At 38.6% G+C, this 27,552-nt stretch overlaps 6 protein-coding genes, 3 long non-coding RNA genes and 1 pseudogene across 33 annotated transcripts; 5 read left to right on the top strand and 5 right to left on the bottom strand.

Annotated features, from left to right (window-relative positions):
- Positions 1 to 761: 761 nt before the first annotated feature.
- LOC123475327 lies at positions 762 to 2,755 on the bottom strand (annotated as a pseudogene).
- A 1,941-nt stretch (positions 2,756 to 4,696) lies between these two features.
- LOC123475447 lies at positions 4,697 to 7,061 on the top strand. 13 transcript variants are annotated; one of them, XR_006650554.1, is made up of 5 exons: positions 4,697 to 5,443; positions 5,511 to 5,583; positions 5,671 to 5,751; positions 5,824 to 6,521; positions 6,580 to 7,061. It is a non-coding gene; the product is annotated as an uncharacterized LOC123475447 (long non-coding RNA). The 13 variants fall into 13 exon arrangements; XR_006650551.1 differs by having other exon boundaries at positions 4,698 to 5,751; positions 5,824 to 5,900; positions 5,992 to 6,095; positions 6,241 to 6,521; XR_006650549.1 differs by having other exon boundaries at positions 4,698 to 5,443; positions 5,511 to 5,751.
- Positions 7,062 to 8,324: 1,263 nt separating this feature from the next.
- Positions 8,325 to 10,296, bottom strand: LOC116928401. 12 transcript variants are annotated; one of them, XR_006650541.1, is made up of 6 exons: positions 10,082 to 10,296; positions 9,540 to 10,000; positions 9,378 to 9,482; positions 9,159 to 9,313; positions 8,989 to 9,090; positions 8,325 to 8,533 (listed from the first exon to the last, which is right to left on the bottom strand). It is a non-coding gene; the product is annotated as an uncharacterized LOC116928401 (long non-coding RNA). The 12 variants fall into 12 exon arrangements; XR_006650542.1 differs by having other exon boundaries at positions 8,325 to 8,468; XR_006650538.1 differs by having other exon boundaries at positions 8,989 to 9,079; positions 10,082 to 10,292.
- Positions 10,297 to 10,350: 54 nt separating this feature from the next.
- LOC116929262 (general transcription factor IIH subunit 2) lies at positions 10,351 to 12,298 on the top strand. The gene is made up of 6 exons (XM_032936441.2): positions 10,351 to 10,652; positions 10,737 to 11,070; positions 11,139 to 11,478; positions 11,544 to 11,652; positions 11,712 to 11,958; positions 12,028 to 12,298. Exons 1-6 carry the CDS (start codon positions 10,594 to 10,596, stop codon positions 12,151 to 12,153), a joined length of 1,215 nt encoding a protein of 404 aa, XP_032792332.1. The 5' UTR covers positions 10,351 to 10,593; the 3' UTR covers positions 12,154 to 12,298.
- Positions 12,223 to 14,836, bottom strand: LOC116929256 (LIM domain-containing protein jub). Of its 2 annotated transcripts, XM_032936432.2 has the most exons (8): positions 13,831 to 14,833; positions 13,679 to 13,769; positions 13,441 to 13,610; positions 13,314 to 13,376; positions 13,093 to 13,223; positions 12,808 to 12,859; positions 12,650 to 12,718; positions 12,223 to 12,576 (listed from the first exon to the last, which is right to left on the bottom strand). In XM_032936432.2, the coding sequence occupies exons 1-8, from the start codon at positions 14,653 to 14,655 to the stop codon at positions 12,478 to 12,480; spliced, it is 1,500 nt and encodes a 499-aa protein (XP_032792323.1). In that variant the 5' UTR covers positions 14,656 to 14,833; the 3' UTR covers positions 12,223 to 12,477. The 2 variants fall into 2 exon arrangements, with proteins under 2 accessions (XP_032792323.1, XP_045034042.1); XM_045178107.1 differs by lacking the exon at positions 12,808 to 12,859 and having other exon boundaries at positions 13,831 to 14,836.
- Positions 14,837 to 14,953: 117 nt separating this feature from the next.
- LOC116929247 (calcium-transporting ATPase type 2C member 1) lies at positions 14,954 to 18,413 on the bottom strand. Its single transcript, XM_032936416.2, has 4 exons — positions 18,049 to 18,413; positions 17,196 to 17,974; positions 16,905 to 17,136; positions 14,954 to 16,846 (listed from the first exon to the last, which is right to left on the bottom strand). Exons 1-4 carry the CDS (start codon positions 18,077 to 18,079, stop codon positions 15,087 to 15,089), a joined length of 2,802 nt encoding a protein of 933 aa, XP_032792307.1. The 5' UTR covers positions 18,080 to 18,413; the 3' UTR covers positions 14,954 to 15,086.
- A 1,037-nt stretch (positions 18,414 to 19,450) lies between these two features.
- On the top strand, positions 19,451 to 20,074 carry LOC116929280. The gene is made up of 3 exons (XM_032936472.2): positions 19,451 to 19,610; positions 19,710 to 19,785; positions 19,851 to 20,074. The coding sequence occupies exons 1-3, from the start codon at positions 19,596 to 19,598 to the stop codon at positions 19,985 to 19,987; spliced, it is 228 nt and encodes a 75-aa protein (XP_032792363.2). The 5' UTR covers positions 19,451 to 19,595; the 3' UTR covers positions 19,988 to 20,074.
- A 1,666-nt stretch (positions 20,075 to 21,740) lies between these two features.
- LOC116929281 lies at positions 21,741 to 23,487 on the bottom strand. Its single transcript, XR_006650530.1, has 3 exons — positions 23,376 to 23,487; positions 22,952 to 23,084; positions 21,741 to 21,945 (listed from the first exon to the last, which is right to left on the bottom strand). It is a non-coding gene; the product is annotated as an uncharacterized LOC116929281 (long non-coding RNA).
- Positions 23,347 to 24,540, top strand: LOC123466546. The gene is made up of 3 exons (XM_045178112.1): positions 23,347 to 23,519; positions 24,074 to 24,152; positions 24,284 to 24,540. Exons 1-3 carry the CDS (start codon positions 23,505 to 23,507, stop codon positions 24,460 to 24,462), a joined length of 273 nt encoding a protein of 90 aa, XP_045034047.1. The 5' UTR covers positions 23,347 to 23,504; the 3' UTR covers positions 24,463 to 24,540.
- Positions 24,541 to 25,251: 711 nt separating this feature from the next.
- On the top strand, positions 25,252 to 26,164 carry LOC116929269. Its single transcript, XM_032936458.2, has 3 exons — positions 25,252 to 25,415; positions 25,706 to 25,782; positions 25,855 to 26,164. Exons 1-3 carry the CDS (start codon positions 25,272 to 25,274, stop codon positions 25,976 to 25,978), a joined length of 345 nt encoding a protein of 114 aa, XP_032792349.2. The 5' UTR covers positions 25,252 to 25,271; the 3' UTR covers positions 25,979 to 26,164.
- Positions 26,165 to 27,552: the final 1,388 nt, after the last annotated feature.

Here is a 27,552-nt window from a genome sequence, read left to right as displayed (position 1 = left end):
CAAGCCATATGCCGATTTTTCCTCGGATTAGTGAAGCCCAGTTGATGTTCGTTTCGACTATTTCAATGCCTTGCTTGACGCTGCTGGAATTACCCAAAATGATGAAATGATCGTCCCTTAGTTGAATCAGCTAAAACAGGTGAATGATCTTATTTGTCAAAAATGTTCTTTTTAAAAAATGCTAAATTTTGTCTCTTTACTTTGTCAAGTCCAGCTTGTTTGTTTTGGCGAGCAGACGTAGCGGTACCAAGCGGGAAAGTAAGTCACTCCTAACCTGTTTTTGGCATATTTTTTTTTTAATCAATTGGCGGAGCATCATGTAGAATAACTTACGCATTTTGAATGTCGTCCTAGCGGTTGATGAGAAAATGAAGAGCAATCTCGTTGCCGATAGGCTTATTTTCAACGTTGTTGAAGTCTGTGTTGACGTCCGATGATCGGATGCTGGAATTGGGATCCAGCAACATTTCCAATAATCTAAGCAAACGTTTGCTCCCGCCCCACTGTGATTATTATGTCAATGGAGACTGAATTTCATAATTATCCTGATAATACGGTGGCTTGTTTACTGGCACACATTGCCACAAGGAAGCCAGTGTCACCGGTGTTCTTGTACTGCTGGAAAGCAAAATCGTATTCGACATGACCTTCGTTTTCGATGGCCGTGTGCAGCACCGTCGATTTTCCTTTGGCGAAATGATCCTTAATTTTGAACAGTTCGGGCTCTTATCATTCTCGTCTATAAAATTCTTAATGTTTAGTTACTGGGCAATGTTGTCGGGCTGAGCCATTAGAGTAGCGTAGGTGGTAAGCGAATTTTGGACACAATCCGTCACGCCCAATCTGCGATTGACAGCATCGATGCGACTCAGTTTGTCAAAGTGGGGGGTTAGCTTGAGTTTCCTGGAACCCAATGAAGGTGTAATAAGGCTTGACAAGGCTAGTCACGTAACTCTGACATGCAAAATATCCATTGCGTTAGGTGAAAAACGAAAATTATCATTTTAATGTTATACCTTCCAACTAGGAAATTCAGCGAAATTGTAAAGCATAGTATCCACAGAGTTGAACTCAGAGAGAACTGCTTGTGATGGTACGTATTCATTCTCGTTTTTCAGATACAACGTAAGATCAAAAGCCTGGCGTAGGGAAGCAATTCGATCAATGCTAAATTAAACGCGTCATCGAGAAGTTGAGCTCTGTTATCAGCAAAACGTTGATGGTCTGCGATGAGTTGGTCGCGGATCAAACCGTATTTAACAGCGTCTTAGGAGTAATCTAAAAAGTAAAGAATGATAATAAATTGCAGACATAGACAGTGCTTTACACTCACATTGTTGTTCAACGTTGAAAATGACCCATTGATGGGCGGCTATTCCTAGATTAGTTAACGGTTTGCTGATTTGGACCTACTGGGAGCCATTCTCTTTTTGCTGCTTGAGTGAAATCCCTGTTATAGGTTAAGGGCACCTACCATGGATAGATGATAGGGTCTGTAGAATCGTTGCTTTTTCGCAGTAAAAATCTCTACCTGTTTGAGATAAGATGTAAAAGAGTTAATCCCAAACAGGTTAAACTTCTTAAAATTTATTTTCGTGCTTATCTAACCTGTTTAACGTTAGCACCGTCTGTTTGGTAATCGCGTGTTACTCTAATAAGGGAGAAGTCCATTTTATAGGTCCAAGTGTCCATGATTTCTTTGATGGTTGCTGGAAGCTTAACGTTCTCCAAGTCAACCTGAGTCTGCAAAGCTGACCACAAGTCGTGTTGATTTGCATTTCCATAGGTACTACAAAGAAAGGTTAGTTTAGGATATTTATAGAACTTAAACACAATTAATATTATTTTTACTGATCCTTTAGGTAGCTAGTGAGACCACGCTGAAACACTTCGAAATCGATAAAGTCTGCGCACATGCGGATCACACAAGATCTTTTATAAGAGTAAAATATTTTGTGCAATAAGAATTTTTTTTTTTCTCTCTCTCTGTAGGTTCAATAGCAATCAACAAACCTTTTTCGTATAAAATAGAATCAAATATTGAGTTTATTTCGACAGGAGTGTTAATTTCGATGTTGACGGGTCGAGATGTTTCCAGAGCATCAACACCGAATACGTACTGTAGATTTTCAAGGATAATCTGGTCCGTCGTTCTAAAACCCGGCTCAACCGTAACGAATATATTTCCAAATTAAAAGAAGATTGTATATTGAAATTTAAGACTTCTATTACTTACTGCATCAGTGCCGATATACTCCATGTAACTAGCAAACCCTCCATTTAACCAAAGCACGTTCCACCTTAAAAAGAAAACGAGAAGAACGTGTGAAGATGTCTTTCCATGCGTAAGTAATAAATTACTTACCAGTCCATCGTAACTAAATTTCCAAATCGTTGATCGGACAATTCGTTGGCGATAGTAATAGCAGCAAATTGGAAAGAGCGTGCACTGGCGGTATTTGGATCTGTGAGCAGGTATTGCTCCATTCAAATTACATAAATTTTTTAAAATTTTCTTTTTATTTGTAATCCCTAAAGCTTAATATTTAACCTATAGGTGATCAAACCTCAGTTTTCCATGGCTCCTATTCGAGAAGAAAAGAAAAATGAGAAAAACGAAAAACAGATAAATGTGTTCTTAATTACCAGCGGCAAAATTCGGAATAGCATCCATATCTTGCTTGGGCAGTGGATAGTCGATATTGTAGAAACTCTCGGACGAATTCCAAAACTCGAGAACCGATATCACGTGCATAGCTGTAATATTTTAAGTAATTATTATGATCATATTGATTAAATGTTTTCTTCTTGGTCGTAGATTGCTCAGTAAGACAGGGATGACGATTAACTCTGTCGGGAATGAGCCATGAGGGATTTGTATCTAACACTCTGTTTTTGACTGACGCCCTCAGAATACTTTTTCCATGCAATTAATGGACGTAGATACTTAAGGATTTAGTGAATACTGCTGTAAGGACTGCCGAGAGTGGGTACATTTTGACTTAACGTTTAATGATGTTAAACCATTATCTTTACAATATATTTTAAAAGATAAATGCAACGAAGAATTGCGAACCTTTGTATGATCTAAATTTCCTGTACGATTCAACTGTAAGAAGTTTTACGTGTTGAAATAATTCAGTTTCTTTATGAAGATGGTTTGGCCGTTAATCACATAACAATAAGGTTTTAATACTATTATGGAGAACATGCCTTTAAATTGCTTGATTTTAATTTAACTCTTTCGGGTATCGATCCCCAAACTTTCGGCGTGCGTTGCCGATGCTCAACCGTTGAGCCATGAGTTTTATATAATATTCTACTAATATAAGAGGGCACGAAAAGATAATATTGTAAAGGCAATTTTTTTTGGCTCGTAAAAGTATACGCTAACCTGAATAGCTCAGATTTAAAGATCATAGCTTTGTGGCAGAACATTGGTATACGGATCCATAGTTCTCGGGTTCAAATCCCGGGTGAAGGTTAGCATGCAAATGAAAATGAATGTTGTAAATTCACTGCATTTCCATTAGATGAATTTATTGTGTTTATGTTTATGGGAAGTTATCTTGAATCATGCTACAGAAATATGTTAATGTAATATCCCAATGTGCAATGTTACCCAATATGTCGGTTTGGACTTATAGTTTTTCCGCAAAAAATTATTGAAGTTTTACATAAATCAGGGAGGTGGGGGTTACCCGATACCCGTGAAACCGTACCAACCAAAGCAAAATATTGTAAATCGGTTTACTACCCTAGTAAAATTTTTTAATGCGATAATTTTGCACAAATGGATTAATCTAATCAAGAGCTATCCGTTCCTGTAATTTTTTTCAAATATAGAGCTTATGGTTTACCGATTATAATTCATTTAGTTCACGATCCGTCAAACCACACCGACAAAAATATCCAATCGGTTTACTACTCGGTTAGGTATTTTTTTAAGTAAAAATTTTACGGAAGTGGATAGCCCCATCATCGGCTATCCATTTCTGTAAAATTTGTTTATTTAGACCTAATATTGTTACCTATAAAGCTATTTTAATTTTGTGTACTGTAATACAGGGATTACCCGAGACACGTTAAACCGCACCGACCTACCTACCTGAAAAATAGCTGATGGGTCATTACTCGGGTAGGTATTTATCAAGCGGTTTTCTTTCGATTAAAATACCCACTTTAAAAGATATGGCCCAGCCTTAACTTAAAATGGGTGTGCAAGTGAAGGAAAATAAATAAAACTATGATGTATTGCAAAAAACAAGTCAAATAGGGTACACAGTAATGATATCGGGTTTTGGAACCGGTTCCACTACCCGAATGCCCATGAGTGGAAATTCACAATTATTACAGTAATTTTAATGAAATTATATCGTTGCTTAATTAAGTAATATTCTAATAAATGAAAACAAAATTATAAAGTTTAAAGGCATTGTATTACGGAAAGGAAACAGAAAGAAAAATAAACAATAAACATAAATAATAACAAACACAAAACAAAAAAATAACGGCTCGGGGGTTTTGTGGTTTTGCCTGACAGGGTTCAGGTCCCTGAACGAGATGGAGTTGCAACTGAATGCGTAAGGCAAGTTGCGCTAGTATAGCGAATTGAGCTGTCTATCTCTTGCTGCAAATTGAGGCCAGGGACCTGAACGCTAACAGGAGTTGTCGTCATGTTTTGCCTGACAGCGTTCAGGCCCCTGAACGAGATGGAGTTGAGAAAAATAATGCTTTTATTCGCCACCTGGTGGGCGTTCAAAGAAAGCTTAGGTCAGGACTTATACCATGATCAAGGGTCTTTTGATTTCAGACTCTCGTGGTGTCAAATTGTAAGTACCAACTTGGTCCAGTATTTGCGACTTCTTCACGTCGTTTTACTAGTTTAATTATTTGGAATGTAAGCATTCACTAGATCGAATGATTGCTTTTGTTATCTTCTCTTATTATTTCTGTATTTGAATATTAAATTACGCTGGGGATAGTTAATTATAATCAAATGTACGATATTGGGTAATATTTTTTTGATAAGGTTTTTTACAAGTATGTTTGTCACATTAACATTAGGTGTTACATTTCATTATTACATTCTTTTACGTTACTTGTGTTTTTCTACTCTTTAATTTCAGATTTTGATGGTTGTTTTTATGAATTTTGTGTCCCAGAATAATTTCCACTGCTTGTATGTTCCTGAAATATGGAATTTGTATTAGGTATTCCCGATTAGAATATTGGTGTCAAATGTTCTGGTGTTCTCTTCCACTACCTGTCAAATACAAGCTGATTGTAGCGAAGACATTAGTTTGAGTTAATTTTTAAAAATTTGTGACCTAAGTTTATGTCTTGTGCTGGTCACTCAAGTGGTGAACCTCCATTGAGTTTTCGTAAAGTTTTCTTATTCTAGTGGATCTCGAATTAGAATATCCTACTAATCTCTTCTATGGTAACACATTACATATGTATTGTTCTATATTATATATATCAATTATAATATTTACCTTTGTCATCAGGATTTTGAGGTGAAGCTAGGAAAGGAACTTACTACTTAGGGCTCTGTGTAGAGTAAGTAATTTAGTATGAAGAGTAAGTAAGAAAGTTATTTGCATTCAATTGATTGGGTGCAGATTTAAACCAGATTTGTTTTACAATATTTTTGCTTGTCTTTCAAAGAGTTCATTAGTGTGGATTGTGGAATGCTTGGATATGTCTTGAACAGTTTTGGTATAATTCCTATTACAGCAGGTATGACAGGTAAATTATGAAGCAAACCATTCATAAATTACATTTTTTAATATTATTGACTTGTAATAAATGATTTTGTAGGTTTTTCTGGTTCTAGACTGCTAGAGCATCTCAAACTAATGGGTGTATATTGGATTGGTTGACTAGGTTGTTGACAGGTAAATCATAGTAAAAACTTAATAAATTAAATGTTATAATATTTGACTGATGTTTGATAATAACATACATTGACGAAATCGCTGCTAGCAGCTGTTAAGACATAGCACTTGTCAAGGATTTTTCTACTTGGGCTTTGCATTTTGTTTCATATTGGCGGTAAATTTTCTTGGGTTCGAATGTTGCTCATTAGTAAGGTGGGCATTATTTTATTCGTTTTATTTTACATGTGCTTTTTAATTTAATTTTACTTTTATTTAGTAAAGTCCCTGATTATCACAATTTATTCTACGTTATTAAGATCGTAAGAACATGTTAATGAATGTACTATTTCCTTTTCAGGTAAATCATCAGTGAATATAGGTCAATTAGGCGAATATTGGTATATGCATTTATATCTCCGATGCATTTCCTAACCAAGTCATGGTAACGATATTCGTTAACGAAGTCCTTCCCAAAACATGTATGAAATACACGAAGCGAAATACGGAAAACGGTAGTAAAAATGTGAATGTTAATTATTGTTTATCTATCCCGTTTTCAGTGCTGGAAAATCTCGTGCTAAACTTTATGGATATATGTTAGAAACGAAATTTGTTGAGGCAAATAACACTATTGACAAGGTATTACGCTATTTTTTCAAGAAAGTTAACTAATTCGTATTATATTTCTTCTTTGTAGGTTGAAAGTGAATCGTAATAGGAAGTTGCCATTTATTTGGGAAAGAAACATGAATGCAAGTTGGAAGGGTTTCCGAAGATTTCTGTTTACTTTTATTTTACATCTGTGGTGTTCTAAAGAAAAGCATATCTGTATTTCTCTTGTATTATGTGGCATTGTTTTCTGTTGATTTTTGATAAGTTTGTCGTGTCTCTGGAGTTAATTTCTTCGTCAGAGAAATTACTTTGCTTTCCGGAAAGGAGGGCTTTGTCAAGCTTTATGATAATATCTTTGCCAGAGGGTCGTTTATAAAAGCTTCATTGGTGAGTAGATACTTCAACTTGTATTAAAATGTACCGGTGTATTAACTGTGCCTTTGGTGATATATCCGGAGGGCTATATCAACCATTGTATCCTACGAATTTTCATCTCTAATGTTATATGCAATGTCTGTTATATGTGTGGAAATTCTTAACAAAAATAAACTTAATGTACGTTATAAATTCTGTTTCTTTTAATTATTTACGGTTATTTATTTTTCCGATAATAATTTTTGAATATATTATTTGAGCCAAATTTATTTTTATTTTGCGAAATTTTTACCGGATTTTTTTTTTTTTTTTTGCGAAAATTTTTCCAGGATTTTTTTTTTTCGGCAAAATTTTTCCAGGATTTTTTTTTTTTCGGCAAAATTTTTTTCCTTCACGCCGGAATTGTTAAAATTCGCAATAAATCAAACAAAATCCAATAAAATTGTATACTGATATGTGTGGGAGTTGAACTCTAGATCTTTGACTTGCCAAGCCACTCTTCTACCACTGAGCTACCACTCATACAAGTAATATAGTTTACGTCAGTATGATAAACTAAAATCGCCCGAGATACAAAAAATTTTCTTCAAGTGTCGATTTGTGGATTCTGGAGCATATGATGGCTCAACGGACGGGCGATGGCCTGGAAGCTTGACGGTGGATCAGTGAGATCCTTGCCGAAGTTTCCTTTTCCAAGTGGCCACGTGGTGGTCTGCAGAACCCGGCTCACCTGCCCTAGGAAATCAACGGTATACCACTTTAATCCCTGCCAGGTACCCCACTCCAAGCGGTCATGTGGTGGTCTGGGAAACCAGCCCCAGCTGCCCTGACGGATTTCCCTTGAGATACCTGTCAGGTATTTGAGATAATAATTTTTTATAAATTAAGCAGCATAATATAACATGAACTATATTATGTTTTAAGCTTTTAACTCATCCGAGAATCGAACCCTATACCATCTGATTACCATGCCGATGCTCAACCACTGAGCTATGAGTTCCATTCATCAATGCTCTATTTTTTCTTGTAATTTAAAGACAACCCTTTAACACTTAGAAAATTGTGTTGGTTCAAGGTAAATGAATATATCACTTCGGATAATGTACACAAAATATTTAAGAAGCATTTTAGTTTAATATATATATAATTATTTTTCCATTACTTGAGACTTGAACACATAATTTCCGAAACAGTAAACAGACGCTCTACCTAATACCTATTGACCTTGTACTGAACCTGGATTCTATTGTAAGTTATCCAAAATACCCATAACAATATTATCGTATCGCGCCTTCTCAATACAAGGGAAAATAGGAAGGGTTTTGTATAACTCACGGCTCAATGGTTGCCCATCGGCAATGAATGATAAAGGTTTGCGGATCGATTCCCGAATGAGTTAAACAAAATTCTTTATATGAAAAGTAAGCTTTAATGCAAAATGAAGACATAAAAAAATGTAATACAATTTGGAATTTATTCTGCACCATAAACTGAAAAACTCTAAACATTGATAGATTAAACATCAGCTTTATTTCTCGTTACTACAGCTGCAATTTCGAACGGTGGAATCTTAACAGACAATGGCCGCTGCAAGTCCTTCTAAGGATAAATTGTAGTGTAGAAACGTTAGAGGGCTGCCAAGTGTGAAAATTGCCAAGTGCAAACTAGAAATGTATAAAACGTGAAAAGATCAAGATGATAAAAAAAAGACAAGTTTTGCTAATAATTTGTTTAAAAAAACTTTTTATTGGCAATTCTCCGCACAGCTCAATGATTTGCAACTTTTAAAGGGCAAAATAATATCCCATTCAAAAGTTGCTTTCAACCGAGGCAGGGGGAGACATTGCCTCAATTGACTCACCGGGGACATTACCCAGTGCGTGGCTAAGAAAAGCCAGAAGAAGAGCCGAAGAAACGGAAAATTTTTACAGCAGCGATTAACCTTTAATTCGGATTTGTCGAGCGACATAGCCCTCCAAACCTCGATATATTTTATTTTTATATATACCGTACAGTAGGGGCATGACCCCCTACGGGCTTATTATGAGTCAAGGGGAAACGGGGCCACAGAAAAGAAGGGAGCCCAGATATGCACTCCAATTTTTTAAATATGAAATACCTTTGTACATGGGAATCTGGTTAAGTATGGAAAATCCATGTCGTGCATCCAGCCATTATACTTTATTCGGTACTTTGCCCCAACAAGGAACCTATTCACATGCTGTATTGTTCTTAATCTTTAATAAGAAAAAAAAAAATCGTTAAGCAATTCTTGCTCGTGTAACTTACACGATTCATAAATTCATGGTTTGGCATATTCTTCTGGCAGAAGCTTCTGAAAGGACTTACAGACTGCAAAGGAAAATGTAATTGACAGATACATTATTCCCATTAGAGCTTTGCATCTTTGATAAATATGTTCCCAGAATGATCAAAATCCTTCTCTATTGAATAGAAAAGTGTTATGTAGATAATACATAGTTATAAAACAGCTTCATTTCTACTTACAGGTCAATTTTAAGAAGATGAATTTGGTTTTGAAAGGTTAATGAATAAGAATCCAACCAGTTAATGTAACATCTGCAACATCAACCCTGAAGCTCATTCAAAAATCTAGATTCCAAACAGATAACGAAATAGCAAACTGAGAATGAATAAGGATAATATTACCTGTGTTATGTATGTGAAAGTGGTATCTTTAAAGAAAAGTTGCAGTCAAGCTGTCATTTGTAATTAGGCAATCATCCACTCATCTGCAAGTCAAGGGTCTAGCCAAGGTAAATTTAAGGAGAAACAGGGCTACAGAAAAGAAGGAAACCTAAATTTTCACTTTATATTGTTTACAAGAAATACCGGAAAGTGAAAGGTCATGATTGACAAATCATGAAAACTAGCACCTTTGCTTCCAATGTTTATTATATCTGGGATGGCTGGCCTAAATAAGAATCCTTTTCAAATTCATTATGGCCATTCACCTATAAAAAGAAAGAAAATGTGTCACAACCAAATACTTTAGCTCATTAATTTTACGCAAAGCTCGAAGTAGAGAAATACTGGTGCGGGCATTTAAAGTAGTATCTGGCCATTTTACAGTAGATAAATTGGGTTGAGCACAACACAAGTCTTGAAACCTGAATGGATACAACAATTTTGTTTGGTTAATGTTGAAGTGTAAATCAAATTCAAGATGGTACTGTCAATTCATAGTTTACTTGTCATTACTTGAGGACTCTTTTGCTCTTTTTTGCACACCAACTTGTAAGTTCCTTGTCTTACACTGCTTTGAACATACAAAAAAGAGTAGTCCATACTAATCTGAATCCGAAAATCGGTAGTTATTCAATTAAAGGAAACTGTCAGCTGCTACCTAACAAAATGCAGGAGTGGGAGTTAAACCTACATTGTTGTCAGATTGCCCCCTACTCTTATTCTGCGCCAGCGGAATGCGGAAACCCTACAAGGGCTCTGGGTGGCCTAATGGTAAGCAGAGTCATACCAGAGTAATAGAAGTACTTCTATTACTCTGGTCATACCTTTCTCGCAAATATAAAAACTCTCTCAATTATGACTCTGCTTACCATTAGGCCATGTTTGAGCGGCATCGGTGTCAAGAGAACACGAGCAGAAGGTTTTTTCGAATAAAAAACATGTTAGTGGCCAAAGGGATTGACGTGCAGAAATAGAACAACTATTAAAACATACACATAACGCTTATTTTACTAAAATGGCAGATGAAGATGAAACTAAAGAATATCGCTGGGAGTCTGGATATGAAAAAACATGGTAAGTCCGCACTGAGAAAAGAAAATTATAAACTTTCAACACATGAGATTCAGTGAAATTTCATTTTCTAATTGGAAATTTTAGGGAAGCAATCAAAGAAGATGATGACGGCTTATTGGAATCAAATGTAGCTGATCTAGTTGCAAGGGCAAAGAGGAAAAGAGCTGCATTGAAAGATACTGGTGCGATCCAACTTGGGATGATGAGGCATCTTTTTGTTGTTGTGGATGCTTCAGCATGCATGTTTTTGCAGGATTTAAAACCTACACGATTTCTGTGTGTTCTGAAACTACTTGAGGTCTTTGTTCATGAGTTCTTTGACCTGAACCCAATAAGCCAGTTAGGAATATTAACAACTAAAATGAAGCGTAGTGAGCAAATCACAGTTCTTGCTGGCAACCAGAAAAAGCATATTGAGGTAAGGTTATGTACACAAAGAACCACTTGATGCAACAATCAATTTTTTTTTGTTTGGGAAATTTTTAGGCTTTGCAACAGTTAAAGGATTTGTCTTGTGAAGGGGAGCCCTCTCTTCAGAATTCGTTGGAAAGAGCTATGAATGGGCTAAAAAACATGCCTGCCTATTCCAGTAGAGAAATCTTGGTGTTATTTGGAAGTTTGACAACTTGTGATCCCGGTGACATACAAAAAACGATCAAGTCCTTAAAGGACAATAATATTCGGGTTTCTATCATTGGGTTGGCGGCAGAAGTACGAATATGCCAAGAGATTGCTAAAAAAACCGGCGGCACGTATAACGTTCTAATTGACGATCATCATCTGAAAGAACTTATCCTAAACCAAGTGCAACCACCAGCTGTAGCAGGTGATTTTTTCCTAAAGATGTCTGCAATTTTTATGGCCTGCTTGAGCGTATCGTTTACATATTAGGTTCAATGGAAGCTTCACTGGTAAAAATGGGGTTTCCTGGAGGCTCTCCAATCGTAAACGATGGCACTTCAGATTCATCTGCTGATCACGCACCCGCTTATTGTCTTTGGTAACTAAATTCCTTGCAAAAATAAGCATAGTGTGTCTACTAACGCCTCTACATTGCAGTCACATTGAAAGCGAAACGTCTAGTTTGATGGGTCCCAATGGTTATAACTGCCCACAGTGTGGAAGCCGTTATTGTGAGCTACCGGTTGAGTGTAAGCAATGTGGGCTGACGTTAGTTTCTGCGCCTCACCTTGCCCGCTCTTACCACCATCTCTTTCCTATTAAACCGTTTATAGAACGAGCACAGGTCCGAGAGACAACGCATTGTTTCGCATGTGCTAAACTGTTCGTTGAAGCAGAAACTAATGTAATAATCATTGTTAATTTCAGATTATGTCTATTTTATCACAGCTTACCTTTTCTTTTCCTTCTCAAGGTTTACGAGTGTGAAAACTGCAATCAAATAGTGTGTCTGGACTGCGATCTATTTATCAGGGAAACTTTGCACACATGCCCTGGGTGTGCTAGTGATCCTGTAACAGCTCAAATGAAAACAAATTGAATAAATGGATTTCTCTCACTGGTACATGAAATTCTACAGATGTAAATAACTTTCGCGCATCGGTTGGTGTCAACTAAAAATTAAACTGTGTAATCGAGTATTTGTGCAGTGTACATTTGCAATAAAAAAAGATTTGTCTTAAAAAGAGATTTGTCACGTTAGTTTCAATAAGATTCACATCAGAAGAGATAACAAATTTTTCATGACGTCATGTAAGATTTAAAAAAAAAATTAAACCTAGTAAGTTTTGTCATAATAGAAAAAGCTTATTTCGCGCGTAATTGTAGGAAAAAGGAAGAAAGAAAAAACTTTTGGTTTTGGCATTTAAGTATCTTGCATGAGCCGACAGCTACGACAAAAGAGGCGGCCATATAATGGATAACACCGTCGCTCTGGCTCATCTGTTAATTGTAGGCCACAACTCTGGTAGTAAACAAGAGCATTAAAATGAAGTTTTGTACGAATGAGAGGAGGGGAGAAAAAAGTAAAAACGCACCTCACAAACATAGCAATCAACGTGAAAGTCCTTGTTCATAGACACAACGCGTACCGTCTCTTTGCTACCCTGCAATAAAAAAAAATCTATATGTGTTGTACCCCTCTGCGCTGGGTTTTTTTTAATGGATCAGCAGCCCTATTGCAAAGATTTCTCACCTGAGCAGGCGTAATAATTTCATCGCAAGCCGCGCATCTTGGTGCAAACATCCTTCACCCAGCAAGGCAACGATGAACACGAGAAGGTGTTTGAAAAAGAGAGAATTAAGCAGGCTCTTAGGAAGTTGATGTTCCTCCCATAAGATAAGTTGAAAGCCCAGCATGTACGTAAAAGTAATCGCTCCAAAAACCCCGAATAAATGCCAGCAGAAACGCAAATTTGAACAGTGCAATAAACAAGGCAAGGCTAATCTAGGTGCAAAAGAAATGTGAAATATGTCTTACCTGTGGTAATCGGTCACACAATAGATTTTGTGGTCGACGTCGATGGTGAATGGTACACCATCCAAGCATTCGTTACAAACGCAACAACGGAAGCATCCAGGATGGTAAGACTTCCCCATGGCTTGCAGAATCTGCACAAAACGTTAAATGAACTCATAATATAACAAAGGCACTTTTGTACCGACCTTTGAATTGAGCAATATACAAAACGCAAAACTTACGGTTTCCATAATTAGATGCCCACACAGTCCACATTTTTCTGCCGTTTGTTGGAATCCAGAATACTGTTTATAAAAAAGTATTTGCATGTAGAAATTTTAGTGGTTTCCATATAACACACAAGTATACCAAATAATCTTCTTCACAGTAAACTTTTCCATGAACATTATAGAAAGCTTTGCCTCGAAGAGCCCGGCCGCAGGAACAGCACACGAAACAGCAAGTGTGATAGAGATTTCCCATTGCCTGACAGGCTTCGGCCGCACCAGTGATTTTCTCTCCACAAGTGTGACAAACACCTTTTGTTTCATAATAAATACAACCCTTTAGGGAGAGAAACTTTTGTTAATCATAATATCGTGAATACCAAAAAATTCTCCATCTTGCTCCTGATTCTCCAGTTCTTCTTCTATTTCTTTCATGAAAGATTCAAATTTTTTCTCTGCATCAGAAGTTTCCTAATGGAAACAAAACAAATTATTTCTACAGCTTAATATGTGTAAATTTTAGAACACAAACCTTCTTTGAAGGAAGAGTTGCAAATGGCATTTTTGGGGAAGAACCAGCTTGACTCATTTGAACAGGGGAATCAATCTTTATTCCTGGCTTGGTGATTCGTTGGGGAGATTTTTCATAACCCCTGGTAATGTTTAGAGCATGTGGAGTTTGCTGATATGTAGGGGGAGCTTGGGGAAATCTTTGAGGAGATGGTTTGATAATTTGTGGGGCTGGATAAGGTTGTGTTAAGGAATTGCATTTCATAGATGAAGTAGGGGGAGGAAACTGACTTGGCTCAAAGGGCTGCTGGGTGGCTAGTTGGGCATCGGTTTTCAATGCAGCAAGATTTGAGGAAACTGGTTGATAGGTTTGTAAACACAGGTTATTTGCTGAAGCGATGTTTGCAAATGATTTCTTTGGTGAAGAGTAGAACTGAAGATTCTCATAAACTGGTACTTCATCAGCTGAAGCCACCGAATTAGGGGGTGTATAACGCATTGCTTCTTCCAAACTTACTTTGGATTGTGTAGGAACATGAGATATCTTGGATACCTGAACTAGTCTTTGTGAAAACTGCTCTGGTGGTGGAATAAAGGTATCTTGATATTGGCTTCTGACAGGACTCCCAGTGAGCTCTTCCAGATTTGCGTAAATACCTTCTGATGCTGTGGATCCATACTGAGGTTCATACTTTACTTGAGGAGCTGCACTGGAATATTTATAGGGTGGTAATTGGCTACTAGCAGCTTGATATTGAAATCCCTCATATGGTCTTGTCATATTGCTGGTTCTATTGGCTTCGGCGAGTCGTAAAGCCGACATTTTCTTGCCAAGCTCCTGATCCATGATGAAGGACAAAAATACCTTTACTACGGAAATATTTATCAAGGATAAGCGAACGTAATCAACGTCACACACACAAAATAGTATTCATTCCCGTCTATGAAAACAGACACAGGCACAAACACATATAAACGTGATAACGACGGATTGCGTGTCGAATGGGCAAGCTGTGTGTATACAGTGTGTCTGGACTGTCTGCTGAAGTCACTGGGTTAGCCTGAGGGTAAGTGGGAGGGGCGGAGAAAAATCTTAAGGGAGAGCTGGGCAGTTGAGTCATTAAACACGGAAAGAAAAAAGCCTCTTCTGTTCTCTTGGCAATCTATTGACTCGTCAAACGAATACCTTCAGTAACAACAATTAATGGAAAATGAAATCGAATAAAAAAGCAAGAGATTGACAGCAAGAAGGTGGTTGTACGATTGAAACTGAATTTGTTAGATCAAATCAGAACGACTTCGCCCTTTGGTAATACGAGAGCCAAGTCGAAAAGGCGAGTGTCGCTGGATCCACTTTCTCAATTCGGACACAATTAAGACACTAGAAGTGATGGCCGTCAGGAAGGCAAAGTCCTGAAAGTGGAGAGCTTCCGTCTGGAAAACCCACTGCAGAGGTGAAAAAAAGATGACGAGCAGCTGTCCACATAATGACAGGGCAACGGCTGCAATGAAGAGTCGGTTCGTGCAAAGTCCGATTTCCCAGACGGATTTGTCCTGGGAGCGGCAACTCAGTGCGTTAAACAAATCGAACAAGACAAAGCACGTAAACGTCATAGTCGTGTCACGTGGTGTTAATTTGTTATCCTGTAGCTCGCGTTGAAACACGAAGAGAGTTCCCAGAACGATTATAGCTGCCGAAAGTAAAACATTCACGATGAGAGATCGATCAATCATTGATTGCTTGCTGCTGCGTGGAGGTTGCCGAATGACGTCTTTGTCTACGGGCTCTACGCCGAGGCTTTGAGCAGGAGGTCCGTCCATTAAAATATTGATCCACAGGATTTGCATGGCGTTCAGCGGGTTAGGTAACCCGGCCAAAGTAGTAATGGTGATAAGCGACAATGCAGCAATACTGGTACTCAGCTGGAAGCGTATGAAGTTGCGGATGTTATAAAATATACCTTTACCCTCTTCGACAGCAGCCATGATGGTGTAAAAATCGTCGTCAACCAAAATCATATCTGCAGCTTCTTTGGATACATCTGTACCGTTCTTTCCCATAGCAATGCCGATATGAGCTGCTTTGAGCGCCACGCAGTCGTTGACACCATCACCGGTCATAGCAACTACGGCACCCACAGATTGGAAAGCTTGCACGATGCGCAATTTCTGGCGAGGAGTGACCCGATAAAATACAGACACATCCATCACTCGGTCTTTTAATTCGTCGTCGGCCATAGCATCCAATTGTTCTCCAGAGACGATCGTACTGTTGGGTCGATAGATGCCCAAAAGTTCTGCCATCGACACGGCTGTCTCCATAGCGTCACCAGTCACCATTACCACTTGAACTCCAGTGCTGTGAAAAATGTCAACAGCCTGTCGCACCTGAGGACGTGGTGGATCGTGCAAACCCACCATGCCAAGAAATTCCATAGACTCCATGGAATCGCCGCGAGCCATACCAATTACACGTAGACCGTGCGTTGCTAGCTGTCGGGCTTCACTCAGTACTCGTTGTTGTTGTTCAACGGTTAGCGGCACGCAGTGGCCTTGGTAGTGGATTTTCGAACAGTATTGTAATATCTTCTCAACAGCTCCTTTGGAAAAGAAGACTTCTTGATGCAATTCATTGTGCGCCGCACGAGGCATACAGCGCACAGTCATGACTTTCATTTCTGAATTGAAGGGATATTCCTGCAGACGGTGGTAGTTTGAACTGCAAGCATGCATGCCATATTTCATGGCGGCTGCCAATAGGGCTCCTTCAGTTGGCTGACCACGTAAGGTTCCTTCTGGGCTTATTGCAGCATTATTACAGACACATCCAACCTCTAGAACGTTATAAATTGAACTCCGAGCCATTTGTGCTGTTTCTTGGTCACTTGAGCTGTCCTGGATTTGTACGGCACCGATGTTGTTGTAGCCTGAACCGGTAACCTGGGCTCGCCACCCGTCCGATGTTACGATATTAGTAACCGTCATTTCGTTTTTGGTTAGTGTGCCTGTCTTATCTGAGCAGATGACGTTCACGCATCCTACAATAAGGAAAAGATTTAATAAGGGGGGATTTAGAGATTTAAAAAAAATATTTACCTAGAGTTTCAACTGTAGGAATTTTCTTGACAATGGCGTTCCGTTTGGCCATACGAGTAACGCCAAGTGCCAATGTGACCGTTACGACTATAGGAAGACCCTCAGGGATGGCGGCGACAGCTAAACTGACGCCAATGTTGAACATATCCATCAAAGGTTTGCCTTGCAGCCAGCCGGCTAACATGATGAAACCGATAATGCCAAAAGAAATGTAGGACAAATGCTTTCCAAGCTAAAAATAGAAATTAGATGTCAAATAAGAACTCTTAGAGTAAATGAGATACTATTTACCGTGTCCATGCTCTCTTGGAGCGGAGTTTTTGGTGATTCTACTGCTTGCATTAACCGAAACATTTGACCAAAGTCAGAGCGGTCACCGGTTGATACAACGATGCCTTTTCCCGAGCCACATCGAACCAAGGTGCCCATATAGGCCATGGTTTCCCAAGTCGACTTGTTTTCATCTGTTTTGCGTCTTTTTGTTTGCTTAATTACTGGTTCCGTTTCTCCAGTAAAACTGCTTTCATCGATGGACAATTCGATGGTCTCAAACAATCTCAAATCAGCCGGTACCTGTGCGCCTAAATTGAGCAGCACAATGTCACCTGGCACTAGGTCTCTGGCGTAAAAAGAGTGAACTTTGCTGTCACGAATGCAGTGGCATGACGGTGGAATGAGTTTGGTCAATGCTTCTAATGACTTCTCAGACCTATATTCCTGGACAAATGCCACGGTCACAACAATTAGGATTGCCACGGTGATACTTACAGCATCATCAAACTGTCTCATGCAGACACTGACAAATGCCGAACCAAGCAGCAAGAGTATCAGTGGATTTTGAAATTGTTCCATGTACTTCCTCCATATGGGATCTTCATTTTTTACCACAAATTCGTTGGCCCCAAACATTGATTTCCTTCTCTCTGCCTCTGCCCAACTCAGACCAGAAAGCATATTAGTGTCTAATTTTCTTGCAACATCTTCCACAGCCAAACTGCTGGCCTCAATGGATGGCAGCCACATTTCTTCAAAATGTAATTTATCCTCACGTGAGATGTTCAGTTTTTCCTCTATCCAACGCAAAATAAAAGACATGTTTACATCGTAAGGGATACTAGATAAATCAATAGAACATGTACTGTACCTCTATCATTCTCATTTATTCCTAAGGGCATCTTCTAGATTGCTTTAGCCATGACGATAAGATCACCGTAGCATATCAAACAACCGATTATATTATATTTGCCGACAACTGTGACGTCAGATGAATAAGTGTGGTTCACAGAGCAGTCTTTTTATAAGTTCCTGCCCGATATTATGCCTAAACACTTGTTTCGATACGTAGACATTCCAGACGAAATGTCAAATCACCTGCTCGCAGCTACGTTGCCAGTTCAGTGTGCCCACGCCTTGCCAACTTGCAGACTCGCTGTTTTCGCTGAATCGCCGTTTCGTGAAACGGAACTTGCGGCTGAATTTTGTATGCTTCAATTCACTGAGAATTTAACTAACAAAAATGGTAATGTAAGGTCAACGATGTCGCAACACGAACTGCTGGGTGATCTAAATTTATAACAACATAGTGGCGTTAGTCAATACGGCAGTACCAGCAGTTCGTTGGTACCGTGAGGCATAGATAAAATGTTTAGATTACTAGAAGAAAGTACCGTTGTTCCAAATTCCTTGGCCATTGAACTTTTTGTTTTAATGGTATGTAAGAAACAACACATATGTGTAGATGGCGTAGTTACCGAGAACTCGTCTACTGTTCTATGTTCCGACGGAACTTGTTTCCATGTTGTTAATCTCTTTTTTCAGATAAACAATATTTGTAATCAACTAATAATGGGCATCCTCATTAGGTGGGTCACATAGTTTTTCCACTGCATTTCAAAGAAAGAAAAGCCTTGAAAAATTATCTTCTTCTTTAGTTTCTTCACAATCCCCAAGTAAGGTTGATGTCTTTTGCTCTTTTTAATTATTACTTTTATTATTTTTTAACCCTTTAGTTGATACATACGTACGTTAATCAGATTTTATTACTTGCAATTTAAAGATTTAATTTTTATTCTAGATATCTAGAAAATATGTGTGAATCCTTTTCTCGGGATTAGTTCTCCTTTTTAGTTTGGAATTGGCGGAACAATCACGAAGTAGTCTATTCCTGAATTTCTCTTTCTCTGCCAGCTCATTTGCGGATCCTAACGCAAAAGACGTCACAAAAATTAGAAAAAAATGTAATATTCAAAACAGCCATCGTCCATCACAGCCAAGCCATTGGAGCATATGGTTCACCACTTCGAAGTTGGTTTGGAGCAAAGAAGAAATCACTCGTCCAATCATGAAAGGAAAAGTGCTCTGGAATGAAAGTAGCCAGACTGGCCAACCCATGTCAGCGACTCGCAGACAAGCAATGAGCCTACTACTATCGCTAGAGTCCGTAGCTCATCACGTCGAAATAAAAGTGTAACAATATGCTCCTGTCAAATCGCCTGAAAACCAGATTTGTCCAAGTGAAAGTTTGTTTTTCTCGTCTAAAGGAGGGGCTACCAGTGGAGGAAAGGAATATATAAACAGAGCATATTTGACTAGAAGCTAATCTAAGTTTTCAGTCGCACAATACAACTCTGTCTTGACAGAACAAAGTTTTCTTTGCTCTATTAAAGCTTTCGTTTTGCATCCTCTTTAACCATGAAGCTTATTTCGGTAAGTGATGCGGCTTAATATCGGCTTTGCCATTCCAATTTGAAAACTACATAGTGAGATACACGTATACATGCCTGTTTGTTAATTGGCATTGAATAGATACTGCTTCTAGTTTCTGCCATGTTTCTTGTCCAGTTGGTAGCTGTAAGCTCAGCACCCGTTACCCTGATCGTTGGTAAGAATGGGTTGATTCATGAAAAGTTTTAAGATTTAGCATGGTAAACATACTTTTACCTACAGGGACACCGTATCTCTTCAATAAGTTCGACTACAAAGTAGATCCAAACAGAGGAGCTGAACTCTCGCCCGCTTTCCAGCAACAGCATGGCCCATTCGGACAAAACTTGGTCAATTCCTTTGGTAACGGCAATCTCTGAAAAACGCAACAAATAAAAATCTCGAAGCATTAGTGTAAGCCATTCTATATCCGCCAATGTTGTACAAATAAATTCATCTATTTCGTTTCCTGGTTGTTTAAATTTCTAATCAATAAGAAACATGGGGAGAACAAATACAAATCGACTTTCCCTCCCAAGTGATCGGATCTGCACTTTTTAGATAAGGAAACAACAAACAGAAAAAGAAATTCTTCCGCTGACGTTCTGCGTCAAATAAACGTTTTTATTTGTAAGCAAAACTAGAGAAAGTCGTAGCCCTCTTGATAAAAAACTAAGGATGCATTTCGTCATCGGGAATTCGCTATTTCGTCACTGAAGATCGACAGCTTGGAAAATTGACTTAGTAGTCGGAAACACAGGCTTTCTCTAACTGTGACAACATTGAATTGACGTGCGTTACTAGGTACACGCGGGAAACACAGACCAACTACAAACATGCGAGAAGGAACACACGGAACGTTACAAAGAAATTCAATTACCGGGTATAAAGTTCTATACTAAGCGCACATTTCTATGACGAAACTGGCTATGCTAAACCACTTTCGATTTTCAACATTTACACGGTCCAAACAGTTATCATCAAATCTACTTAAAAAAAAACAAAAAACATGTTGTTGGCAACGTGTGCGGTGAATTCGCTATAGCGTGACTTGCATCCCACCCAAACTACAACACAGAAGCACTTCGCTCTCACTTTCCATTCTAGCTTTTATTTTTTTTTGCTCCTCTGGAATATCTTATCGCGAGCGTAGCTGAAAAGGGCAAAAAAAAAAAGGGAGAACGTTGTGACATAGTTGCGTGGCGAAATGTGATATTTGTAGGGAGGACAGAGAGCGGATAAAAGAACGGAAAATGGACAATTCCAGGATATGGAAGCCTTCTAATAAATTCAGACTATAGAAAGTAGGAAGGGTACATTACGTAAGAAGTTGCTACCTCAGCCGAGAAAACTCTTTTATAAATTGCTGCCTTTGCCATACCTTTGCCATTTAAAGGAAGAAATGATAAGTGATGGTAACTTGAGAAATGGGCGGTTACGTAATAAAATGAAGCATAGTGAGTCATAATTATATCATTTTTAAACGGAAAAAGATACCCACATCTGATGTCATGAAATTCCCATTTCATTTACGTGACAATGTGCAATGCAGTTTGTTGGCCAATTTAACTAAGCAAGCGCGTAGTGAGTGCGTGCCTGGTCAACCTGCAGTGAAAGTTTAAACAGAAGTCCAGTGAAATCGAGAAAATTTGCAAAGTCTTTTATGGGGTCTATAAACGAAGATGCAGCAGATGTTGCGATCGGCTTCTGGATGTGTAGCTCCATTTCAAATGGTTTGATGAAGAGGCATAATCACGGGTTTCAAGAATAAGGAGGTTAACGACATCGTAACATTACCTTAATATAAGGCTGCACGTCGTGAAACAGACTGTATGTGTCACGATGACTTTGACGAAGCAGCAAAAGCCATTTCTCATCTGCAGATCGCCATATCTTAATTTTTTTAAATTCAAATGGCCGGTCGTAAAAAATCCAAACTATTGCGCATGACGAGGTATGGCATAACTTTTTAAGTCTCCATTTCTAAATATTTTTTTTTCTTTTTTTTTGGGGGGGGATGGGGAGTGGGTTCGTAAAATTAATTTCAAGTTTTAAATCAATTCGTATAAGAAGAATGAAAGCGACATTTCCTGCAATACTAGAATTGTGATTACAAGGAAATTAAAGTTCTACCTGGTTGAGCGACGCACCTGCTAGGGCCCACGTACGCCACATTCACTTTTCAAAGGAAACCGAATTTTTTATTTCCCCCTCACTGAATGCGTTTTTTATCTTCACATTCTGGAATACGCTGACCGTCGCTGGAATCCTCGTTTCCTTTTCTTACACCCCTTGTTTTCTGGAAAGTGGGTCAAATCACCTCGGCGCCGCTAGCCATCTATAGTAAAGGGTTCCCTTCGTTACTACACCTACACAGCATCAGCTCCCCTCCCAAATGTAGGCAGGGGGAAACAAAAATACTGAATGAATCACTCAGACATGTACACGCGAAATAAGGAACTATTACATCACTAGTCTCTGTCGCAAACAAACTTATTCTCCGGGACTTTCGCTTTCGTTAGCAATCGTTGCTTTCCATTTCGTTATTAAGACCATTATATTTGCGGCATCCACACCCTGATTCAATTTACGTATTTTCCTCTTGCTACCCCCACGCAACGTTAACTTTTTAAATGAATACATTGCAATTAGTGAAAGAGTACGAAGAAAATTGCTTTAATCGATTGGCATTTCAGTTAAACGAGCAGAAAATTGAACCCGATTTTTCTTCCTTCGGAAGAAAACAAAAACGGAGAAATTCCTAGTGAAATGATTGTGTCTTCAAATACAATACGGAGACGGAGCAGTGAACCTGAAAACGCCAGCTAGAAAAGAAAAACATCGGCACGGTAGCTATGTGCGTGTGGTTGCAGAAAAGTAGGCCAAGTCCAACTTGCTCTTTCTATCAAGTGTACGATCGTTCCATTCGAAAAGCACGTGCTTGTAGTTTGACAGGTAGAAAAAAGTGAAAACTGGACGGAAACGCTTCCAACTTAGTTGCTGGATAGCGAAAGTGGGTTTCTTTTTTCAAGGACGTAAGGGCCATCAAACTTCCTGCCATACCACACAATGCAGCAAACACTGACCGCCGCTCCCCATCACAAAAATCACGTAGCCCATTCTCTAGTGTTTTCTTGAAAGCCTAACCACGAGTGAGCTAATGAAATGCAACTTATTATTTAAAAGACGATCAAATGTTAATACGAATATTCAAAAATGATTGCCCCAAAAATCACTAAGCGACTTGCTGCAGTTCTAAAGGTGACAAGTTCCACTTTCACAGTTATTTCCCCCAAAATGATTAATGTCGATTCGTCTGAACTGGCAAAAAGGAAAAATTTCACCTTTTAGCACTTGAGTGCGATGTCGTCTTACGTTTACGAAAGCAGGTCAATCTCTTTCCATATAATGAAGCTTGAATATTCGTATCTAGTAGAAAAGTCTTGAGACGACGAAGCCGAAATCGGTTTCTTTCACCTGTAAAAGGAAAAAGGAAAGATAAGATAAGATCAGGAACGAAGTTTTTCACCCTCGGATTTTTGTTGACGAAGGTGAATGAAAGAGAGAACATGGAAGAAAGAGAAAAAAGTGGCCTGTAGACGATGTCGAGGTCATTGATAGAAAGTAGCGGGCCATTTTTTTCGGTGGAGTATTTGCTGGACTTTGCTGGAAAACGTCCGGGGTGAATACAAAATAAATACAGGTGGTGGGCGGTGATGCATCGAGTGTTCAGTCAAGCAATAGCAAAAAGAAGGAGGAGCTGCCTACCGTATAAAAATATATAGCCGTCCCTTGTAATCCGGTTTAGCTCTCACTGTTCAGCGACATCTCAAAGTCTCCACTTCGCTTTCATCTTCACACAATTTCGCGCAGCCCCTAATTTAACAATCAGCAAAGATGACCTCGTGCTCGGTAAGATCAAACATCTAGCAATTATTTTTTAGTTTTAATAGAACGTTACCTTCATAACGACCCGATCGAGTTTTGACATATCGTCCAAGTTAAACAGAAAGTGAGAGCGCTCGACGTGTGACTGCCGGACATTGCCGTCTCCTGTACACTTCTTCTTCTGTAAAAACAAAACAAAACAAAAAACAAACACAACAAACAAACACATGTTATAGCAGGTTTGGTTGGTGTCGGGACTTTTAATTCCATTCATCTTGATCTGAAAACAATCACAGACAGTGACTCGTGCTAGAAAGTTAGACGAGCATAAACAAAAGGTGTCACTGAGCTCATGAATACAAGTTACGCGCGCTTTCACGCGGATATGCAGCGCTCTCAAACGCAAAAGAAATCACGCCGTTTTGTTCCTTTCAAATTGGCAGTCGAAGTCGTAAACAGCTTATCGCTCAAAATAAAAATATACGTCTATTTGCATGAAATAAAAAAAAAAATTATTTGATGAGCCAATTTTTCAGGCTTTAACTTTGCTACTATCTTTGTAAACATTTTATCGCTAGTTTTTGATTAAGTGCTTCATGATGGTCTGCATCCTACTGGCCGGCGTTTACTCAAAACCAACCAGCGAAGCTATTGTCGGTAAAAACTCTTTACATTGTTTTTTTTATTCTTAAAATTTTTTAGAAAATAAAATACTTACTCAGTCGTCGTAAATCGGTACAACAAAGTTTCTCGATCAGAATTTGCAATCCAAGTTTGATTGATTACAGGCTCTCCGCACCTGTTTCACGAATACGATTTTGCCGTGGATCCTTACAAAAGCAGCCAACTCTCACCGGCATTCCAGGCAGCCAACGGACCTCGTGGGTCCAAACTGATTGCATATTTCGGCACCGGTGGACTTCGATCAGTGGAGAGACCAGCCAGACCTGCTTACCACCACAACTAAGCTGTCCAAAACGAATGAAAACATTCCCTGTACATATTCAAGCACGAGTAGATCATACACGACAATTTTATTCTCTTACCAACGTATTCTCATCATTCTTGCATCCGAAGTATTTTTAACTTTCCCCCAATTCGAAATTCTGAGCAGATGGATGGTAGGGGGGGTCAATATGCATACAGTGTATTGTCTATTAGCCATAGCATGACGTCTAGAGCTTTCTCCTCCGGCAAACTTCAGACGATTTCAACAGGGGATGAAGGCCAAACGGAATGATCAATCTTGGACTGCCGACCTAGAAAGAAAAGAAATAATTTAAAAAAAAGATGCATATCCGCTTACTTCGTCATTGTTCCGTTTTCTTTCAAAGAGACAAGAATTATCAAGGTGTGCATCAATCCAACTTGACTTTCACTTTGAACAGATACAGGACGTCTGTCTACCCCAAATATTCAAACTGCTGATACGTCGGAACAAGGATTTCCTTTGTCATCGAGAATTCAGTTGGAGAACCTAACCACCTGACAAACATACAAACAAAACAAACATTCTCCCGGCAAAAGGGTTGGGATCAACAAGGCGTATCCACTGATAGTGACCACACGACGAATCGCAATTACGGTGATAAATTACGTGACGACTAAATTCATCGCAAAGTTTGGCATCGTCGTTGGCGCGGTTAAAAACAAAACAAAAGCTAGCATTTATGGAAGCAGGACTTTCTCCTCCTTTTCCTCCCTCCCCTCGTTGGTGGAGTGCTATGGAAAGAAAGAAGTGAAAGCGAAGGTTTATAAAAATCCAGCGTGGCGTACATGAAGGCACACACTCGTTGTACGGCGTCTCGACCGTTCAGACCTGAGCTCTTGTCGTCCCTGAAATACTTCACCTGTGCGCCCGCTATCTTTCAAAGTCACCTGTCCTTGAACCTCAAGAGAATGATGTCCATCAAACTGACAGTAAGTGGTCTTTACCATTCTTTTGCCTAGATTTCTGATAGCTGTTCCTTTGAAGGTGAAAGCACGTCTTCAAAGAAACAATCAAGTCATCTTTTCTTATTGTCGGAAATTCGAATATAGCCGTTATCAAGCTTTCTCAATTTGTTACAGCTCCAATTTCTTTTTGAAACATTGACAGTTTGAGCAAAAGTTTTACAATGGAGAAAGCAAATTTTTGTAGTTGAGACAATCACGTTGGGAAATTCTTTTCGACTTTGTTTTGTTAAATCTTCGTCGTCATTTGCGCTTAGATGGTGTTATTGTTCCTGGCTGCAATGATGGTGTGCTGTTACGCGTCGGGCAAGATCCCTTTTCCTTATTATCAGCGGTGAGCACAACTAAACTTTATTGGTACCATCTAGATCTTTTGCCTAACGTGCTGAACTTTCTTTTCTATTAGACCCCCTTACCGATACCCGTACTACGACAATGACGGGAAAGGACATTTGTACTACGGATACGGCGATTCCAAACTCTACACTTACAACAAATTCACGCCGCTCGAAGGAATCTACCGTCGTTAATTTTTTTCTGGCAAATCCTTCGCGGTTTGATTTGAAATTCGTGAAATGTACATAACTGCAAACTGCCTATCATTCATTTTGTTTTAAAAAACAAATAACAAAAACAACATACAGCTGGAATGCTATTTGTTTAGCTAACCACGCAATAAACTTTAGCAGTGTCTCCATTCCACTGCTATAAATGTATCATTTAATTGCGTTTTGTCTTTCGCCTAAAGGATCTGACATGATTTTAAATGAAATTGAGGTGACCTGTTTTGAAAAAAAAAACCTGTAGTAACTACCGGTGTCTGCATGAAATTTAACGTTTTTCTCGCCAAAAGAGTGAGAAAAAAAAAAGATGTTGGCATGATAGCCTTGAGTAATATTCAAATTTTTATCCTTTATGCGAAAGGAGAGCAACGTAAAGAGCACAACATCTTCCATGTTGATGAAGTTTTTAGTTTTATCATTTAATGCAAATAGGTTTTTTAAAGACAAATTTTTATGAACACAACTTATAATTTTGGTACCATCACTTTTCCCCGGGAAATACTTCAGGGGACAGCTGTAATAGTAATCGAAATTCGAAAGTTTTCTGTTAGTCAAATTTCTCGTCTTCCCGGTAAGCCACAACCAATCAAGTCACGGTAAATTCCTTTCCAGTGCACTACAATCAACTTCCTCTTGCTTGACTATGCAATAGATCATATTGATTACAACAACAATTGTTTCTCTTTTTCATTCTGAAACTTTTTTCTAAACACAGTTTCTATTTGTTTCTCTAAATCACAGCCAGGGATGGCATTACTTCTGTTCCAAGCTGGAAAGTTGATTGAGGGCACATGTTTGTGTAACAAATAGTTGAAATGAAAGCTTCGTCTCTATTAACATAAAGAAATCTGTCATTAAAGATATAGGGTGAAATGGCATTCATTTCATAGATGCTCGCAGCACTTGTATCAGATGAACTGAAAACCTGGTTGTGGTTTGTTCTTACAATTACACTTGAAGATGGAAATAATATGCATCAATTGTACCAAATTGACAGCATATGATTAAGTGATACCATCTGCTTTTAACTTCCAAGATGTTCAACACAAAATTTGTTTCGAACAAATCAAGCATGGAAGAAGAGAAAACAAGAAAAGGGAGGTTGCAGAGAATATAAGAAAAAAAAATCCTTACCTTGTGAAGGAAAGCTTTCTTGTACCCAATTATCACCTGCAGCTGATTTTCACGCCTGGAAGCATTGTCTAAAAACAAAGCCACATGTTATTTAAGGTTATGTGTGGGATTGGCAATTGGGATGACTTAAAACTTGACACTATTTCCCGACGTTGCAGGATTTCACTTTTTTAATTTGATTTCCCTTAATGAAAATTTTGGTAAAATAACATGAAAAGCAATTACGTTACCTTGTTTTTTATGATACAATTAGAAAGGAAACATTATAAGTGGGAAAAAACGTGGGAATCTTTGTTTAAACAATTCAGTTCAAATCTCGCTAAGAAGTAGATTATTCTTCTACCAATAGATGTCCTTCAGCGTGATTGGGTTTTACGTGACGCGCCAATTCTGTATTATGTAACATA

The sequence above is a fragment of the Daphnia magna genome, linkage group LG8 (genome assembly GCF_020631705.1).
Source record: "Daphnia magna isolate NIES linkage group LG8, ASM2063170v1.1, whole genome shotgun sequence".
NCBI lineage: Eukaryota > Metazoa > Arthropoda > Branchiopoda > Diplostraca > Daphniidae > Daphnia > Daphnia magna.
This window is presented reverse-complemented; position numbering and strand designations above follow the sequence as displayed.